General features: G+C 33.4%; 2 protein-coding genes across 4 annotated transcripts; one reads left to right on the forward strand and one right to left on the reverse strand.

Annotated features, from left to right (window-relative positions):
- The first annotated feature begins 5,823 nt into the window (after positions 1-5,823).
- LOC103486712 (ABC transporter G family member 22) lies at positions 5,824-13,994 on the forward strand. Of its 3 annotated transcripts, none has more exons than XM_051084086.1 (11): positions 5,824-5,986; positions 6,119-6,530; positions 8,485-8,555; positions 9,196-9,431; positions 9,552-9,707; positions 9,790-9,973; positions 10,056-10,364; positions 10,987-11,274; positions 11,566-11,850; positions 11,937-12,044; positions 12,505-13,994. In XM_051084086.1, the coding sequence occupies exons 2-11, from the start codon at positions 6,140-6,142 to the stop codon at positions 12,724-12,726; spliced, it is 2,250 nt and encodes a 749-aa protein (XP_050940043.1). In that variant the 5' UTR covers positions 5,824-5,986; positions 6,119-6,139; the 3' UTR covers positions 12,727-13,994. The 3 variants fall into 3 exon arrangements, with proteins under 3 accessions (XP_050940043.1, XP_008442970.2, XP_050940044.1); XM_008444748.3 differs by having other exon boundaries at positions 5,825-5,986; positions 8,482-8,555; XM_051084087.1 differs by lacking the exon at positions 5,824-5,986 and adding an exon at positions 8,702-8,785 and having other exon boundaries at positions 6,452-6,530.
- On the reverse strand, positions 13,053-19,023 carry LOC103486713 (prolycopene isomerase, chloroplastic). Its single transcript, XM_008444750.3, has 13 exons — positions 18,007-19,023; positions 16,802-17,008; positions 16,613-16,712; positions 16,202-16,284; positions 16,021-16,077; positions 15,788-15,940; positions 15,539-15,617; positions 15,263-15,411; positions 15,025-15,159; positions 14,544-14,657; positions 13,837-13,947; positions 13,649-13,757; positions 13,053-13,354 (listed from the first exon to the last, which is right to left on the reverse strand). The coding sequence occupies exons 1-13, from the start codon at positions 18,631-18,633 to the stop codon at positions 13,281-13,283; spliced, it is 1,998 nt and encodes a 665-aa protein (XP_008442972.2). The 5' UTR covers positions 18,634-19,023; the 3' UTR covers positions 13,053-13,280.

The raw sequence follows: 19,023 nt of genomic DNA on the forward strand, positions 1-19,023 counted from the left end.
TTGCATGTCTATTTGCTCTAAGTTGGTTGGACCAACATTAATAAGTAGTAAAATAACGTGACAAAAAACCAAATTATAATACGTTGGTGCAAATTACTAACAATATATACAAACTCACAAGTTTATTCAATTCGTCTACTACAAAACTTGCAATACAAAAAGCTACACATACCTAACTTTCATTAACTTATTCTTATTAACGTATGATTCATGTACAAAGGTACATAAATGTAGGGTTTTCGACTTACTATATTAACAGTCATAGAAGACCAATTCAACATAAGCATAACTTAAATAATACAGAATCGGAAGAAATTAGAAGTTCTAATTCTTCTCACCTTAAAAAAAAACTATTACATAATTAGAGATCGACTAATAATAAGATTAAAAAAAATTAGAGTATAAGAATAAAATACATAATTTTCTTAAAAATAACGAAAAAAAATACATTTTCAATCGATAAGTTTTGAATGTAGAGTTGTTTATGATTAGAAGAACGAAAAGTTAACGTGAAACACCGAAATAATTATGGATAAAAATTCAATAACAAAAAATGTAAAATAAAGCTAAATAATTTGTAAAGTAGAAAACGAAATTAGTAAGCTTTTGAAATTTAAAGGGAAGGAGAAAAGAAAAAAAGAGTAATGAAGAAGAAAAAGTGGGATGAAAATAGAAAAGAAAAATGAAGGGAGGGGCCAATGACAGAAAAGAAGGTGACGTCGTTGTCACGTGGTGTTACCTGAAGAGCCGGGCACCGCCCCACCCTCTCTCTCTCTCTCTCTCTCTCTCTCTCTGCTTCTCTTTAGATTTTTCGAACAAAAAACAAACATAAAAAACAAGCCCAAATTTATTAAAAACAAGACATGGTTTTTTTAAAAAAAGACTTTTAAGGGGGTGGGTTTTAAATGCGTTTGTTTTGGCATTACTAATCAAAACGACAACTCTTTGCCTTTTCCCTTTGCTACTTAGTACTTTTCATCTTTCTCTCTCATTTCTTCTTTATCCACACACACACACACACACATATATATGCATGTATATTTGTTTATTTACGATTTTTGGTTCCTAAATTTTCATATTTATATCCATGTATTAAGAGAATTTGTCGAATGTCTTGTAGATCTTTAAAGGTATGTTTGATAAGTATGTTATTAAGGGTTAATGATTTGATTTTTTATGAATTAAGAGATGTTTCGACCAATTGAGTGAAATTAATATGTTGAAGTTAGTAAGTTTGTGTTTGAGATGTAAGATAAAGTTTCTCGATTAATGTAAATTTAATAAGATAATGATTTTTTTCTTTTATATATATATATATATATTAAAAAATCAACACGTTTAGTTTCATATGTGATCAATTGCTCACGTCATCATGTAAGTGAAAAGAAAAAGAGATGGAAAAAAAAGTTAAATTACAAATTTAAATTGACGTTAAGGTTGATAGTACAAGTTTGTGTTAGTTGAAATATGACCAAATTGACAAGTTAATTTCGATTTTGGCTTTTAGTAACTATTTCAAATGTTTAGACTTTGTTTAATACATAGAGCAACTGAAAAATAAAATTTTAAAATAAGAAATTCAACGAAAAATAGCTGTATTCCGTCTAATAGAAAATAGTAAACTTGTTTTTATACAATTTCTTCGGTTTTTATAATTTTCGATTGAGTCAAAATGAGTAGAATTCAATTACTAAAAAATCTAGACCATCGATGTCAAGATCAAAGGTTTTAATTCTCAAACCAAAAGTTTACCTATTTTTTCTCGAATTTTTACCTCCTCAACTTTAATGTATTAGTTACATGAAGTCAAACCGAATGCATTCATAGGAATAAAATAAAGTTAGCGTATGATATTTCAATATAGTCATTACAACAACGATCTAATTTTGAGAGAATAGTTAATTTAAAACTTTTAAATTAAATAAACAAAAACATTAAATAAACACATATAAAAACAATAGAATAACATTTTGATTTTTTTTCTTCCCCTTTTTTTTAATATTTTCTGTTCTTTCTAAAAAGTACTTTTAAAATTATCCTTTATAATTTTTTTTTTAAAACTTTCTTTTTATGCATTGACCATAGATATAAGAATAATTTAAGAACATGAGAGGTTAGTACTGTAATAAAATTTGTATTATAATTTTTAAAAAAGTGTTTGGAGAAATTTCTTAACACATTTTCTAAAGTAGCATCGATCAAATTCTGTTTTTTAAAATCTATTTTTGAATTTTGTGATTCTGATAATAATATTAATTTTGTAATGCAAAAATTCAATTATTTTTAAAAATGTGTATTATGTAATATGTTATAAATTCTGAAACGTTACAAAATAAGAATTATACACAATTTTTAACATCAAATATATTCATGAATTAATTAATAATAGATTATATTTAACTTAAGATTTAGTGGAACTATTTTAACTATGTGGGTTTTTTTTTTCTCTTTTGTTAAGCTAATGTTACATTTATTCTTGATTATATATATATATATATATATAAAGGATAAAATAATAAAAAGAAAAAAGAAGAGTGAAACGTGGCAGATTGTGGTGGGTGGAGGATGAACAATCACCCAACCAAAAGACATTTCCAAGTGCTTGTTTGGTTCCCAAATTTGTCATTTTTTGCACATCACTCCTCACTCATTATTATTATTTTAATTTAAAGTTTAAACCAAAGACTAATAAAATTATGAATTGGATGTAAATTTAAATTTAAATTTCAGATTTCTAAACATTTAATTTTATGTATATATAGGATTCGGTGTTAAATAAACCAAATATTTATTAAGCAATTTGAATGATGTTTTAGTACGTGAAACATAGACTATAAAACACTTTTTAAAATTCATGATTTACGGAAAAACTAAATTGAAAGATTAAAATTGAGAAATCTAATTTATACTTTTAAAATTTGAAAGTATGTACGTTATATTTTACTCAATTAGGATGGAAAACTAAGTTTACTTTCACAAAAGCTATATTCAGCTTAGAATCGAGAATGTGTTACTTTTTTAAATTAATTATGAAAAGGGACAAAACTATCTAAAAATAATAATAAAAATAAAAAATAAAAAATAAAAGAGTCAAAACTATGTCTCCATTTCACTAAGCTTTATGGACAATAATAAATACATTAATTATGAAAAGGGTCAAAGGAAAAAGAAAAAAAAAAAAAAAAAAAACCTATATCTCCATTATATGCTATTTTGAGTCAAATCTTTGTGAGTGCTTCATATAGCTTTGTATAATTTAATGTAAGTTAGTAACTAATTAAACAAATCATGTTCTTTCACTAAGTTTCTTTCTTCTATATTTTATATGTTATTTGATTATTTCAATATTTAACATTTCATATGAAATAACCAGCACGAGTTAATTCGTGTTTATGTGACTAACATCAGGCTTGTAGTTCAAATTTTTTTCTATATGTACTTTACTAAAACAAGACGTTTTATATGAAATGAGTTTACCGCTCTCTACTTGTAATAGTATTAAAAAAAGACGTAATTTTTTTTTAATAAAGGTGATATGTCAATTGGACTATATTCGATTTGATCTTTAATAACTATCGCTATGAATATCGTGTGTATTCATCTTATTACTATTTGGATTTAAATACATTTGACTCTTGATTATTATACTATAGTTAGTGATTAAAATATAATTTAATCCAACAATTTGGATGAGAATTTAATTAGGAGAAGAAAAGTTGTAGACACAGAGAAATGATATGGAGCATTAAAGAAGGAGAGATATGTGTTTAATAATGAGTGGATAAGATCTTAATGGCACCACTCATTCTTTTATTGATCACAAAAAATATTATTGAACCAAATTATTAACCCCAATTTTAGTTGCTTAATCATTTGGTGCATATCTAAAGATATAATATTTTGAAATGTGAAATAAATACATTTATTTTTATAATTTAATAATATAACAAGATTTAAATACGAGACCATCGACGATTTTTAAAATGGTAAATTGGTGTCTTATCTACTCTACTATGTTTGAATTATAGAAAACATTTTAAGAGTGTTTTATATGATTTAATTATGTATTTTTACGTTGAGAACATATAATTATCTATTGTATTTGTTTTTCTTTATTCATTATATAATTAAAATAAATCAACAAGAAACAACTCTATTCAATTAAATGTTCTTATTTCTTTTCATTTACATATAAAATAAATTCTATTTAAATTGTAAGGTTTTCTTTTTAATTTACTTTAACAAGAGTGATCATCCAATGTTTAGAAGAGGAAGAAAAAAGACTGTCACACATCGATAATGTATAGATGTAACTTGATCTAAAAGGTTTATTTTCAAATATAGTAAAATATTGCAGTCTATCGGTCTATTTACGATAGACTGTAATAAATCAAGATAAATTACTATATGTGTGTTTATCACAAATAGATTTACCGTATTTTTTTTATATTTTTAAATATTTTAAATAGTTTTATATATTTAAACTAATTTAGTATCGATACAATTATCTTTTTATAAAAAAAGTAAATTCGAGTAAAACTCCATCATTTAATATTTAATACCATACCTTTTTTAAAAGTCAAAAACAATATAAAATTACTTTATTTTACAAAATAAAATGTAAAAGTAATATAAACGGAATTCATAAGAATAATAAAATATTAGATTATTAAGGACACAGAAATATTATATCAATTGAAATTATATTAAATTAATATATAAATTATCTGAATATGGTACGTAGAATATTATTGAAATATTTAATAGGAAAATTGTTTTGAATAATAAAAGATATTATAAATGTTTATAAATATGGTAAAATTTTACTTTTTATTTGTGATAAATGTCTCTACTCTGATAGACTAACATCCACCACAGTTTATTACAGATAAAAAGTAAAATTTTGTTGTACTTTATAAACAAGTTAGTTCATTTTGATATATTTGAAAACATAATTTTTGTATAACTTCACATTTATGTTGTAAAAGAAATTCTACAAAACCAAATAATTTTATAAAACAAACATGATTATCTAAATATGTTCAACGTCTTGTATTTTCAGACACAACAAAGGGTCCCTTGGTTGTTGCATAGATGCACAAGATAATGTATCATAATTCAATAAAAATGTAAACATCAAGTGGATCAAAACAAAGTTCCAACAGTTTTTGTTCAATTCCTTGGTGAAGAGGTAATGTAAGAAGAAAGCATGGCCTCACATTTGGCCACCAAAAAGGACCTCAAGACTCTCAACACACAAATATTTTGATTCTCACCCAAATGCTCTGAGAAACTCTTTCAAAACATTCTTACAAATTAACTATACTCTTCGGTTAATGTTTAAAACTTTACCTTGATAATTACACTAAAAAATCCTAACTTAGAAAGCAAAAACTTGTGTCAGCATGATAGCATCGAGAGAAATATATATATATATATAGACGCATATTGTTTTAATCCTTAATGTTTGGACATATAAGTTTATTATAATCCAATTTGAAATTTCATATAGTTTTAAGTATTAGATATTGAAAACTATAATTAGCCCTACATATTTATAATGAAATTGTGGTGTGTGATATTGTACCAAAGGCAATGTACTATATTAGTTCATTGAAAATTGCTTGAAAATGAAATAGATCTCTTAGGATACGAAAGATACGAAACACGTGTACGGTTACGATGATAGGGTTGTTTGAGAATGATTGATGCTTGATGAGATGGTACAAAATGTTTCTCCTTTTAAAAACTAAAAGTCTATTAATATCATGGGCACAAATATGGAATATTAGGCAAAATTGTCATATGCCATTTAACATAAGGGTATTATTGGTACTAAAAAACAAACTGTTTCTTCCTCTTATTGCTCTTTATATAAGAAGTGAATGTGCACCATTGAAGGTGCAATAGATTGAACCACTTCTTTCTCTCTCTCTCTAACTTCTTCACTTCTGAATTTCCACTCTCCTTCAACATCACAAAAAAGGTAAGGTCAATATGAACTAAATAAACATTTCTTCTTTACAACAATGATGAATGTCAACAAACCAATACTTTATGTCAACACTCTCTTCATGTTATGTATATATATATATGTATATCTATATATCATAACTAGCTAGGGAAGTTGGAGAGCAATATGGAGAAGACAAGCTCATTGGGTCTAGCGAGGACGAAATCTGATCAATTGTTGGAGAAGGTGGCAGCGGCATTCAAGTCACCGATGTCGAGCACCGAGGCGAATGGGGTGGTGGGAGAGAGTGGCAGCACAACTCTGTCGAGGAAGTCCAGCAAGCAGACGTTGACAGCTCCTTCACCGGGGCGTGGCAGTGGTAGCGGCGGTGGTCGAAACACACATATCAGGAAGTCTAGGAGTGCACAGCTGAAGCTGGATTTGGATGATTTGGGGAGTGGTGCAGCTCTTAGTAGAGCTTCAAGTGCGAGCTTGGGATTGTCATTCTCCTTCACAGGCTTCACTTTGCCACCTGATGAAATTGGAGATTTCAAGCCATTCAGTGATGAAGATATACGTAAGTAATCCTCAATCAATCTTAAAATTTAGTATAGCTCTTTACAATGAAAAGAAACGGATAAAATTTTAGAATGAAATTCACTCAAACAAGAACACAAATGAATATTCATGAGATAAGGAAATGCTTTAGTTATAATACACATATCACTGAAGATTCGTCATCACCATCACCATCTTCACCATCTACTTTCATTTCCTGTTCATGTTTTTCTTCCTACTTTTTTTATATGGTCCACACAATAAATTTTCAAGAGTATAGAATATAGAGGATAGCTCTTATACAAAGAAACTGAGTTAAAATTATAGAATGAAATTCCCTCAAACAAGAACACAAATGAACATTCATGAGTTTTTTTTTTTTTTTTTTTAATGACATGAACATTCATGAGATTAGGATATGCTTTAATTATAATACATATCGTCAAAAATTCGTCATTGTCGTCGTCGTCATGATCTTCACCATCTACTTGCATTTCCTGTTCATGTTTTTTCTTCCTACTTTTTGATATGTTTCACACAATGTGTTAAACCAGAAAGAGTTTTGAGGAAAGTGAACAAAAAGGAAGATGAGAGACCGTTGGGGTATGGGACCCATCCCTCCCACAAGATTCCGGAACTCTTTTGTTTAAAACCTTGAGAAGAGTTTGCTAGAAACCTACATTCATCTTTCTGGTCCCCCTTTATTTTGATAAAGAAAGTATCATGGTTTCCTTTACGATGGGAAAACTCGACATAATTGTGGCAATAAAAGTACTCAAATCTTCTAGTTGTGTATGCCTAGCCTTTTACGGTGACAATTTGATAGGATGCATAAAGATTAATGATGTTTGATTCACCCAAGTATTTTTCTAAATTTTATAAGTAAGCTAGCATGGGAAAGTAAGCGCTTGCTGTGATAATCTCATACCAAAATTAATAATCATAATACTTAAATCTTGAAAAATAACCATAGAAAACAAAAAAAAATAGACAATGTTTTTCTGTACGTTTGGCTCTATGATTAATAATCCCCGGAATTCAAGTACTGAAGTACAATTTTGGAGTTTACAGCATTTCATCTTTTTCACTCACTGTATCTAAAGATTCTGGAGCAAAAACTAGGTGTAGTGTGTTTTTCACCCTTCTTTACATTTTTTAAAACCGTATGCTGCTACACTCACTGACCAACCAGCCATTTTTTGTCTTGGCTTGCTTTTTTTTTTTTTTTACTTTTTTTTTTTTTTGGAGGGGTGAGGGGTGGGGATTGGCCTAATTTAGGAGAATCAATGTGTTTTTGATTGGTATTTTACACCAAACTTGAAAAGGAAAAGACTATTAGTTGGTACTCATCATCAAATCAGCAGAGTGACCGGGGCCCACAAATTTAGAAACATTTTGTGTTATTTAATGGAAAAGTCAAGTCCTTGAAGACTTCAATTTCATTTTTATATGCTCAAATTCCCTACCTACCTTTGACTGCTTCCCTGTATATCTAATTGACATTTTTTACACTTTCTGACTCTTACTTAGATTACTGTTTTTTTTTTACCTCTCATGGTCCTTCCCCTGCTTTTAGTCCATTATTAGTTACCCAAAGGCTATTGAGGACACTGAGTGTATGCCAGTCACTAGCAAACTAATTGGTCATAGAAGTTGGTTAAACATAGATGAATCAGCGAGGAAAAATGTAATCAATGGTTTACTTGTTTAAGTTTGGGATTACTTGGAAGGGAGAGGTCGAAGTTCCTCGAGGAACTTGGGGTGTTCTTTGTATTTTCTTATTCGGCAAGTTATCAGTATATTTATCTTTTCTGTTTAGCTTTTTCATACCCATTTTAATCATTCTAAATAGAAGTTGGTTTCTCATAGTAAAAAATATTAATAATTGTAGTTCCATGTTTCAAGAATCAAGTATCTTGGGGGTAAATTTCCCAATTCAACCGTTTAACATCTATATGCATATAATATAGCAGCAGAGGATGCCGAAGCAGGAACATGCAAGACCAGATTTCAAACAGAACCAACCATGCCCATTCACCTCAAGGTAAATAAAGTGTACTTTCATAATAAAGTGATTTCTCCCAGAATAAATGTCCAACAAATCTTTAACAACCAAAAAAAATGAAAGTGTTCAGAATTGTATGTTGTTTTGCTGATAGCAAATGAATTTATGTCTATCTATTTGGACAGGAAAAAGACAGGGAGGTTGATGTAGAGAGATAAAAGCACAAACCACATAGAACATGGCTAAGCTAGCATGCAAATTATAGCATGGTCAGGTTCAGTCTTGTACAAAGTTTCATTTTATATGACAATTCATGTACAAGACTCATCCCATCTTTCCACCTAAATGAGAGAACATAATAAGATCCAAAAAGATCAAATAAAAAACTTGAAAAGAATTCCTGTCCTCTAGGAATTTTGGACTAGCTGATTTTTTAAAACATTTAAGTCCATGCACAACCACAATCAGGTTGTTTAAGGGCTCAAAGAAGCTAAACAACGCATCACTTTGTAGAGGGAAATAAGGGTTAATATACTAACCTACTTACATATCTTTTGGAAAATATAACCATCTGATCTAACTCGAGTTGAATCTTCTCTCTAAAATATGGTGAATAAGGCTTTTCTGTAACTTTTACTGAACTCAGTTCATCCTGTTGTCTGGATGAAATAATTTTCAGTTCAAGGATGTTACTTATAAAGTAATCATAAAAGGATTGCGAACAAATGTGGAGAAGGAGATCCTATATGGGATTACCGGTCAGGTAAACCCAGGTGAAGTTCTGGCCTTAATGGGACCTTCAGGAAGTGGCAAGACAACGTTACTCAATCTGCTTGGAGGGCGGCTCATACGGTCTACAGCTGGTGGTTCCATTACTTACAATGATCAATCATACAATAAGTTCCTGAAAAGCAGGCAAGATTACTAGACAAAGTCCATGGTCTACTTCAGATACTGATCCAATTAAAGAATAATGACGTAGATGGGTAATTAGAAAACTATTTTTGATCCTGACAAAATAAAATACCGTTACAGGATAGGATTCGTGATGCAGGAGGATGTTCTATTTCCCCACCTGACAGTGAAAGAAACATTGAGATATGCAGCTTTGCTTCGATTGCCAAATACATTAACGAAAGAGCAAAAGGAAAAGCGTGCTATTGATGTCATCTACGAGCTGGGACTTGAAAGGTAAGCTTCTCAGCTCTTTCTAACTAAAGCATAAGACGTTACACTCTTCTGGAATAGATGCTCATCAATTTAGCCTCGGCAGGTGCCAGGATACGATGATTGGTGGCTCCTTTGTCCGTGGGGTTTCAGGTGGAGAAAGACGTAGGGTCTCTATAGGCAATGAGATAATAATCAATCCCTCTCTATTGTTTCTTGATGAACCTACTTCGGGCCTGGATTCTACAACTGCATTGAGAATTGTTCAGATTTTACATGAGATAGCTGAAGTATATAACTACCTGCAACATTCTTCTTCTGTTTTCCTGATTGGTTCCAACATATAGTGATAAAGTTGTTCTTCCATTGCAGGCTGGGAAGACCGTGGTGACAACGATTCATCAGCCATCAAGCAGGCTATTTCACAAATTTGACAAGCTAATTCTTCTTGGGAAGGGAAGCTTGATCTATTATGGCAAAGCAGCGGAAGCAATGAACTATTTCGCATCTATAGGATGTTCTCCACTTATTGCAATGAACCCAGCAGAGTTCTTGCTTGACCTTGCAAATGGCAACCTGAGTGATGTGTCTGTTCCATCAGAGCTAGAGGATAAGGTGCAAATGGAGAATTCCGAGGCTGACAGTAGGCAGGATAGACCTTCTCCAACTCTTGTGCAGGAGGTATGTTTCAAGAAATGAAGCTAAAATCCTGAACTCTTTAGATTTGATGTTAATATGATTACAGTTCACTTTGAAACAACCTGATTGTACTAGAGTCCAGTTAACTAGAATTTCTATAGTAGAATTGAATATCACCCAAATCTCATAAAATATTTGTCTGAACTATATCAACTACTTAAGATAATAATTTTCTAGAACGCATATCAAGTTACCCTTCCCAAACTAGCCAACACTTCCACTATTACCCCTGGTCCACTTTTCCAGTTTTCAAGGCACGGCGCCACTATTCTATAATTTCTCTTTGAACTCTTCATCTGAAACATGATTTGATTCTATCCCGTTCCCATAACTTTGTTAAACCTTCTTGGAGAGTCAACTTACCAATCCCACTTATTTTCTGAAATAGAACAAGGAAGAGAAAGACAACTCTCAGTACTTGGTGATTAAAGTGTTAGATAACAAATTTTAGACATTTCAATGGATAGTTCGTACACTTTCACAATAAGAACACGTTCACCGGTGAAACCAGAGTAACATAGTTGCAAAGAGAAATAAAATTCAAAATCCAAAAAAGAGTAGAGAAAGCTAAGGTTTGATTTGAATATACAATAATGTAAAGCAGTATCTGGTGGAGGCTTACGAGACGAGAGTTGCAGAGAAGGAAAAGAGGAAAATGCTGACACCTCTGACGCTAGACGAAGAGATGAAATCGAAGGTATCGAGTTCGAGAAGGCAATGGGGAGCGAGTTGGTGGGAACAATATTCGATACTGTTCCGAAGAGGAATCAAAGAAAGACGCCATGAGTACTTCAGCTGGTTGAGAATCACTCAAGTTCTTGCCACCGCCATAATTCTAGGGTTACTCTGGTGGCAATCCGAAAGTAGAAGTCCAAAAGGCTTGCAAGATCAGGTAATTCAACTTCCTCCAAACTTCAAACTTCAAATTTGAACGATTATTTTTTCTTCCTTGGGGAAGGTTCGATTTTATGTTCATGCACGTGATTATGATTAAATTATTTGCATGCTTCGATCGAGTTAGCTTAATTTCTCAAATGATAAAAGTTAAACCTTCTAACTTATACGATTATTATCGATGATCATTTTTAGTACAAGTAATTGAATCACGGACCTTAGCCATAGATCGTATGATATGATTTTGTTGTTTGTATAACTCAAAAGATTGGATTTGCATTTTGTGTAGGCTGGGCTATTGTTCTTCATAGCAGTATTCTGGGGGTTCTTCCCAGTATTCACAGCAATATTCACATTCCCACAAGAGAGAGCAATGTTAAGCAAAGAAAGAGCAGCTGATATGTATAGATTGAGTGCTTATTTTTTGGCAAGAACCACCAGTGATCTTCCTCTTGATCTCTTGTTGCCTATCCTTTTCCTTCTTGTTGTTTACTTCATGGCTGGCTTAAGGCTTAGCGCTGCTCCCTTTTTCCTCACCATGGTCACCATCTTCCTCTCCATTGTGGCTGCTCAGGTTTGCCTTCCTTCTTCTTCTCTCGAGCTTATTTGGTTTTGTTTTCGAACAGTGATTTGAAGGAAGAATTCTTTTTTACCATGTAGGGCCTTGGCTTGGCGATTGGAGCTACGCTCATGGATGTCAAGAAGGCCACGACTTTGGCTTCTGTCACCGTCATGACCTTCATGCTCGCTGGTGGATTCTTCGTACAGGTAACTAACTTGTTTCTTCTGACAATATTAATTCTAGTTCAGTTGCTTTGAACAACGTTGTGTTTATAGTATCTGTTAAAGACTAAAAACATGATTCACTTAAGGCATAGAAACTAAACTTTAACATATGTTAACCATAGTAAGTTTTTATATATTGTTACGACCTTTACATGTGATTTTGTTTTAATCTATACGGCTATGAAAGTTTTGCTTTAGTTTATATATATTGAACAAACTAAATTTTTAGTCTGGGCTATGAAAGTAGATCCAACAATAAAAACTTATTTGTGCAATGTATAAATAGAAACAAAATTTTTACAAACACCTAACCAAAATAGAATAAGCAACTACAAGATTTGAAATGATATTTTAACCTTCAAAAAATATAAATAAATTTCTTTTCTAAAAAAGAAAAACATTTTCCTCCACGAGCATTCACACATCAAAGAAATTTTTGCAGAAAGTTCCAGTGTTCGTAGCTTGGATCCGCTATTTGTCTTTCAACTATCACACATACAAGCTCCTTCTAAAGGTGCAGTACAACAACATCATACCCGCTGTAAACGGTATGAAAATGGACAACGGGGTAGTTGAAGTTACTGCACTAATAGCCATGGTTTTCGGGTATCGTCTCTTGGCTTACATTTCACTGAGGAGGATGAGGCTTCACTCAGGGAGTTGATACAAAAGATTTTCTCAGAGGGTAATTTGCTAGAAGAACAATCAGAGCATTGGCTTACTTGAGCTTGAATTTGAGATGCAAGGTCTAACCATATAGTAAGAATCTCCATTTTGGAAACTTTCTTGGTATTGTGTACTCCCAAGAGAAAAAGGAAACTTACCTGCTGCCGATGGTTGATCACATCAAAGGCAAAACAAACATATTTTCATCAATATGGCTTGCTCATGGAGGTGTTTTCCACTTCGGCATCTAGCTAGAATAGTTGAACACCTAAATATAGTAGCCTGAAACAGTAGAGTTTAGTTCCAATCCGTGAACATAGAATGTTGGGAGAACTTTTCTTTTTTCTTCTTTCTATAAGAGAAACATTCAGTTCAAATGTTCTTTTTTGGTACACCTGTTTTGTTCAACGCCAAATTGATTATTGTAAATGTATGAATATGAGCCTGCCTACTAGTGCTCTATCTCTAAAAAACTATTGCCGCAGCTGTTACACGGCTGACCCTTGAAAACTATTATGGCACGAAGAAGATGGTGCATTCTCACATCAAAATTCAGGCCAAGGTCCTCAACCAACCAAGTAGCCGAAGAAGGGCCGCATCCAAAATGGGGGACTTCTTTTCAAGCCCTGTCAAAGTAGAAAGAATCAGGAGGTTGTGAAAGTCTAGCCTAACTAAGAAGAAACTACATGACGTTGACAAGTTAGAACTTGAAGCAATGTGTTGTGTGGTCCATTAAACAAGCAATTCATTTCCGGGATGACAACCAACGAAGAAGTTCAGATCTTAAAGTATGTCATACCTAACTGCAATTGTTATTTAATCTCTTTGTATTGATTGAGCTAAAATTGTTTCGATAGACTACCTGTGTTGGTAAATAATCACCAAGAATCTGGAAAATTAAATCATGGTCTATAGCTCACCAATATCTGCAGCTACTCGGTGTGCACACATCACTCCGGAAAAGGCTACAGCAATTACTCCTTGGCCAGGAAAGCAACTATCACCAACACAATACAGCCCATCTATACCCTGCAGGTAATCATTGGTGGCCCTTCAGTTGGATGTAAAAAAAGAACATAGACGAGAGGTTAGCATTCGATCAACTCACAGTTGTATTAAATGGCATTCCAAGCAATCCCTTAGGAGTGCCTCGTGGCATTGGTCCATAGGTACCATTATCACGGGCTAGGAATCGCCTGTGTGTCTTTGGCGTCCCAACCTGTCATCGTTTCAGAAAATTTTCAACCAACATATCATTCAGAGTTACTCTATGGCCTCAAGTTAATGCAATCTAGTACTGTGCTTATGAATGTTACAAGAAGTCACAATCAACTTTAACGGGATGATTAAAGCTTCTAACCAGAAAAAAGTAATATTTTCACGATATTCAACTTGAAGTGTACGTTCCAATTCCACAATTTTCAACATCACGTGCAAGTACCAAGGTGGGCATTATTAAAAGATAAAATAATACAGCCTCATTGATCAAGAAAAATAAAATAAACAATTAGACCGATGAGATTTGGTGCCCTGCATATGGAAAGATGAATGTGTAGGTCCTTTCATGAAACATAATCAGAAGGAATAGTATACTCCCACAAAGTTCACATGGCTACTGGATAATATAACTCACTGTTTTAATTATTATCATTCATGTTGCGACAAACTTCTTCAACAATTAATTCGGATTTTTACAAATGCACCATGCTATTCTGTAAGGTATGGTTCAGCTTTAGGTGGCAAACATTCCCCATTCATTGATGCTTTTAAAAATCAGCAAGATTGTTTAGTAGAAAATTAGAACCTAACTTATACCTCCATAAAATCAATAGATGATTTTAACCCTGGAAATAGCTTCTTCTCGAGTCTAGTGATAATTCCATCTGCTATCAGCGCCTTCTTTGCTTCGTACTCTTCCCTGGAGAGCCCCTGGTGTAGGAAGAAACAACTAATCATGTGGAGTGTGAAAAACAGGAAGATGGGAGACGAAATCAAAGACTATTACTAAAAATCAAGGAATGCCCTGGTGGTAAGATTTGCCATGATTTGAGTGTCTATTGTCATTTACAAGAGTTTTCTAATGTTCTAGATTCAAGCTCTCGGGTAGTCAGGTTGAAAATTTTAATAGCTTAAAATTCTTATTGTTTACCAAACTGGCTTTGTGGAGGGGACTCCGCATATTAGTGGGCATCCGTTATGCACAAATATTATTAGAGTGCGACAACTGAAACTTCATTACCAAATGTTTGTTTTTAAAATTAATTAAATATGAACTTATTAAGAAAATTAAACTCACCTCCCAATCCTCCATGGAAGAAGTAGTAAAAATGTGAAGAATATGACGTCCATCTGGAGCTAATGATGGATCAAGAACAGTCGGGATGCTCAGAAAGATGCTTCCATATGGCTCCTCTAACCTTCTCCAATCACTCTAATAATACAACAAGAAAGAAGGAAACAATCGGTTCCACAGCAATTCCATGAGAAATTAACTGAAATTGTTGAAGATTACAACTAGCAAGAGCATCCACTACCTCAAGCACAAAATGGTGACAATCTGTATCCGGCGGTAAAACCTCAGCTTTCACTCCCATATGAATTGAAAGGAAAGATGGGGCCTTAACATAAAGTTTCTGAAAGTTCTCCTCTTCCTTGGGAAGGTCCACTCCTTTCAACAGCTTTCCTTAAATAAAACAAAGCTCTTACATATTCAGTAATTACTAGAATCTGGTAAGGACATGAGAGAGAGATGAAACAATCAGCCAAGCAATATAGTAAAAATTCTGCTACAGAACTTGAGAAGAACTAACCAAAGGTATCCCATCTAGTAGCATTCGATACAATAGTTTTAGCAAAGAACTCCCTTCCATCAGACAGCTTCACGCCTACCTACAAAATAAACCAAGTAAATAATAAAACTGGACACAATAAACACAAATCTAAACATATAACTAAGTCGAGCATAACCCAACTAGTTAAGACAACAATAATATTTTCTGAAGTCAAAGGAAATCTCAATCCCTTTTTTGAATTGTAATATGCTGAAAATAAATACTCACAGCTTTGCCATTTTCAGTTATTATCTTTGTCACATTTGCTTTGTACATTATTGAGCTTCCATGATCAACCAGTCCCCTTGCCAAGGACTTTGCAATTCCACCAACACCACCAATAGGGTAATTTATCCCACCAAAATGCCTGTCACATAAAACCTGAAGCAGACAGCATTCAGTGAATCGAGACAGATTAAAGAACTGAAGTAAAAGGTTGACCACAACTCATTAAGTCTTACCATGGCCGCATTTATCATTGGTGTTTGCAAAGCATTCACTGTGCTAACGATAAAACACTGAAAACCACCACATATAGATTAGTGTCTGGATAAATGTATGGAGTAGGAAAAGAAAACCCTATAATTTCTAAATAAACAATAACAAACTAACAAATATTCTTAATCAATTCTCTAGGCTCACCTCTGCATCAATAAAGGACAACAGACGGGGATCCTTAATGTACTTCCGAGCCAAGTCTCCAGCATTTTGAGGCAAGTAATATGCTGCAATGCAAATATATTTAAATATTTTACATGTAAGTTAATGAATGAGCATAGGTGATAAGAATGAAAAGTAATTGTGATTTCTATGCCGTGCAGTAGAATGCAGCCAACGCATTCAAAGAAAATTGACTGCTTAGCAAATAAGCAGCAGAGCATTTCTTCTTAGATGGAAAATATCATGTGGGTGGGGGGCGTTGAGGAGTAGTATGAATGCAGCAAAAATCTAATTAAAGATTCCATTATATTCTTTATTGGTTATTTCAACCTACAAAAATCTTACTGTGATTGCAATAATTAAAAATTAATAAATAAATAAAGACATCATTACCAAGTGTCAGGCATGCAAGAGGCTTCTGAAAGAACTGTCCAAAAAGATATATTGGCTCCTCCAGTGATTTTAGTTCCAATGAGTTTAAAGCATTGAATATCTACACATGCAATCAAGCTCATCATGTGAGTCAATGGTCGTGGAGATAGAAATCTGGAGGAAGATGCAGTCATCTCAATGGAAACTAACCTTCCAACAATCCCCATAAAATTTGAGGATTCCATCTTTTTCATGGGGAAAATTGCTGACAAGTTCTGCAATAAACTCACTGTATTCTCTGTGAATCCGTACTGAAAGGTTAGTTGGTAGATGGAAATGAACAGTGGTTGGATCAGGTATCACTTGCATCTCACAACCAACGGCTGACAAAGCTTGTGTAATTAAATTTAGATTTCCCTGCCCACGATATTCGTTGAATAAAGACCTAAGAAGACTACCAACCAAATGACTCAAAATGAACACAAAACTACAGCAATGTCCAATAACTCATGAATGAAAGATTAAAGTTGCATTAACAGACAGCAGAACACAGCTCTGACATCAAAAATATAAATAAAAAATATGGAGCAACCTAACAATTAGATGGAATGAAGTGTGCAAGATATAATCATTGTTAAAAGAGTCCAATTGTCGGAACATAGAAAATCACTCTTCAGATCTGTGAAATGATTTTTTTGGAGAGATACATACAAACCGGAGAGTTCTTCATCTAACCCAATTTGCATATACTTTTTCTCTGCTACTTGCCTCGTCCTCCACTTAAAGCTAAGGAACTTAAGATAACCTTACTCACTAGTATGCTTCCATTATCGCTGAAGTTCACATTAATTGGTATACTTACATGGCTCTTTACACAAGTACACTGCTCCCTCCCAGGCAAGTAAGCTTTAAAATCTACTTCTAACATTCACTATTCCGTCCAGGGATTAAGGATTGAGGTGACTAGTTTTGTCACATGATTTGCCCTCTAGCGTATACTTGATGATCTATTGGCCTAAACATAATTTTTGTTTTTTTAAGAAGCAGTTTCATTGATATATGAAATATCCAAAGAGACACAAAGGAAAACCCCTATAAAGAATCAACAAAAACGTAAAAGGTCTGACGGAAAGATGAAAGTTGGATTTCAATCCAAGAAGCCCTATCATCACGGTAAAACAAAAGGGTAGACCAATACAAAACTACAATCCAAAGAACATCAATCATATGCATCTCTCACTTTGAGAACAAATTAAAATTAAATCATAGCATGCTTGGCATCTCAATTGACTCCCCCCCCCCCCCCCCCCCCCCCCCCAAATGCTAATGCTAATTAACAACAATAGTTCATGAACTAATAAAGACTAACAAAGGGGTAGCAGGGAGAGCTTCTAAATTCGATTCCAAAAACCGACCTTATCACTGAAACCAAACATTACAGAAGACCCAACATCAAAAGTATACCCATCCTTCTGGTAATACCCAGAGCTCCCACCAGGAATCACATACTTTTCTAAGACCAAAACCTTGGCTCCTTTCACTGCTAATTGAGTAGAAGCAACCAAACCCCCAATACCTGACCCAATAACAATAGCATCATATAGGCTTTTCTCCTTGCCTCCTGCCGTTCCATCTATCTCCACAGTTTCGTCAACACCCAATGCCGCATTTGACTTCACAATGAACTTTTCAGTCCTCAAATTCGCCCCAGAACACCCTGTATCCACAAATTTAGCTCCTAAACTTCTGGGCTTCATATTCCTCGATTGTAGAGTCTTGGAAAACCCCAAATTCTTGCAATTGAACTCGGAATCTATCACACATAGCTTTCTGTACATCTTATTGGAGATTAATTTTGGCTTTTGGCATCTGGGTTTGTTTCTATCTACAGTTTGGGCGTTTCCCAGATGAGAAAACACAGAAGCTTTACATCCCAAATCCAAGTCACTGAGCTTGTAACCAGTGGAGAAATGGGAATTATAAACAGCAGATGGAGAATTGAACGCCAAGCCTGAAATGGAAAGTGAGCGGAGATCAACCATTTCGATCCTTCAGCTTCAAATTATGGAGAGGAGTTCAGTAGTTGAGCTGACTTTTCGCTTCAAACTGCAAAGCGAGATAAACCAGAGGGATTCCAACCCATGATTCCTTTTGAAGATGAGACAAAATGGGCGTCCGATTGGCTCTTCTTTAATGGCAGAACCAAAAAAGGAAATGGGTTTTTAGCTCAAATCAAAGCTTCGAGTCAATTGCATGGAATTGGAAATTGATTGTTGTGTGGGGCAATGGAAAGTTGGAACTACAGTTACTTGGCTAGTGGGTGGCATTGTAATCCATTTTCCTCACCCTCAGCTAATGGCTAAGGAATTTCCTATTTGTTTACTTCTTCTAATGTAATATTTGTGGCAGAATTTCCTCATTATTCTTCCAAA

Source organism: Cucumis melo, chromosome 4 (assembly GCF_025177605.1).
Source record: "Cucumis melo cultivar AY chromosome 4, USDA_Cmelo_AY_1.0, whole genome shotgun sequence".
Lineage (NCBI taxonomy): Eukaryota > Viridiplantae > Streptophyta > Magnoliopsida > Cucurbitales > Cucurbitaceae > Cucumis > Cucumis melo.

Excerpts from the sequence above, each read along its gene's own strand:
- LOC103486712 (XM_008444748.3), top strand. The coding sequence starts at position 6,140 with ATGGAGAAGACAAGCTCATTGGGTCTAGCGAGGACGAAATCTGATCAA. Across the intron at positions 9,432-9,551 it reads AATAAGTTCCTGAAAAGCAG|GATAGGATTCGTGATGCAGG; the intron begins GCAAGATTACTA and ends ATACCGTTACAG. Across the intron at positions 11,275-11,565 it reads CAAAAGGCTTGCAAGATCAG|GCTGGGCTATTGTTCTTCAT; the intron begins GTAATTCAACTT and ends CATTTTGTGTAG.
- LOC103486713 (XM_008444750.3), bottom strand. The coding sequence starts at position 18,633 with ATGGTTGATCTCCGCTCACTTTCCATTTCAGGCTTGGCGTTCAATTCT. Across the intron at positions 15,941-16,020 it reads CAATGATAAATGCGGCCATG|GTTTTATGTGACAGGCATTT; the intron begins GTAAGACTTAAT and ends TGTCTGCTTCAG. Across the intron at positions 13,758-13,836 it reads GAATGCCATTTAATACAACT|GGTATAGATGGGCTGTATTG; the intron begins GTGAGTTGATCG and ends GATTACCTGCAG.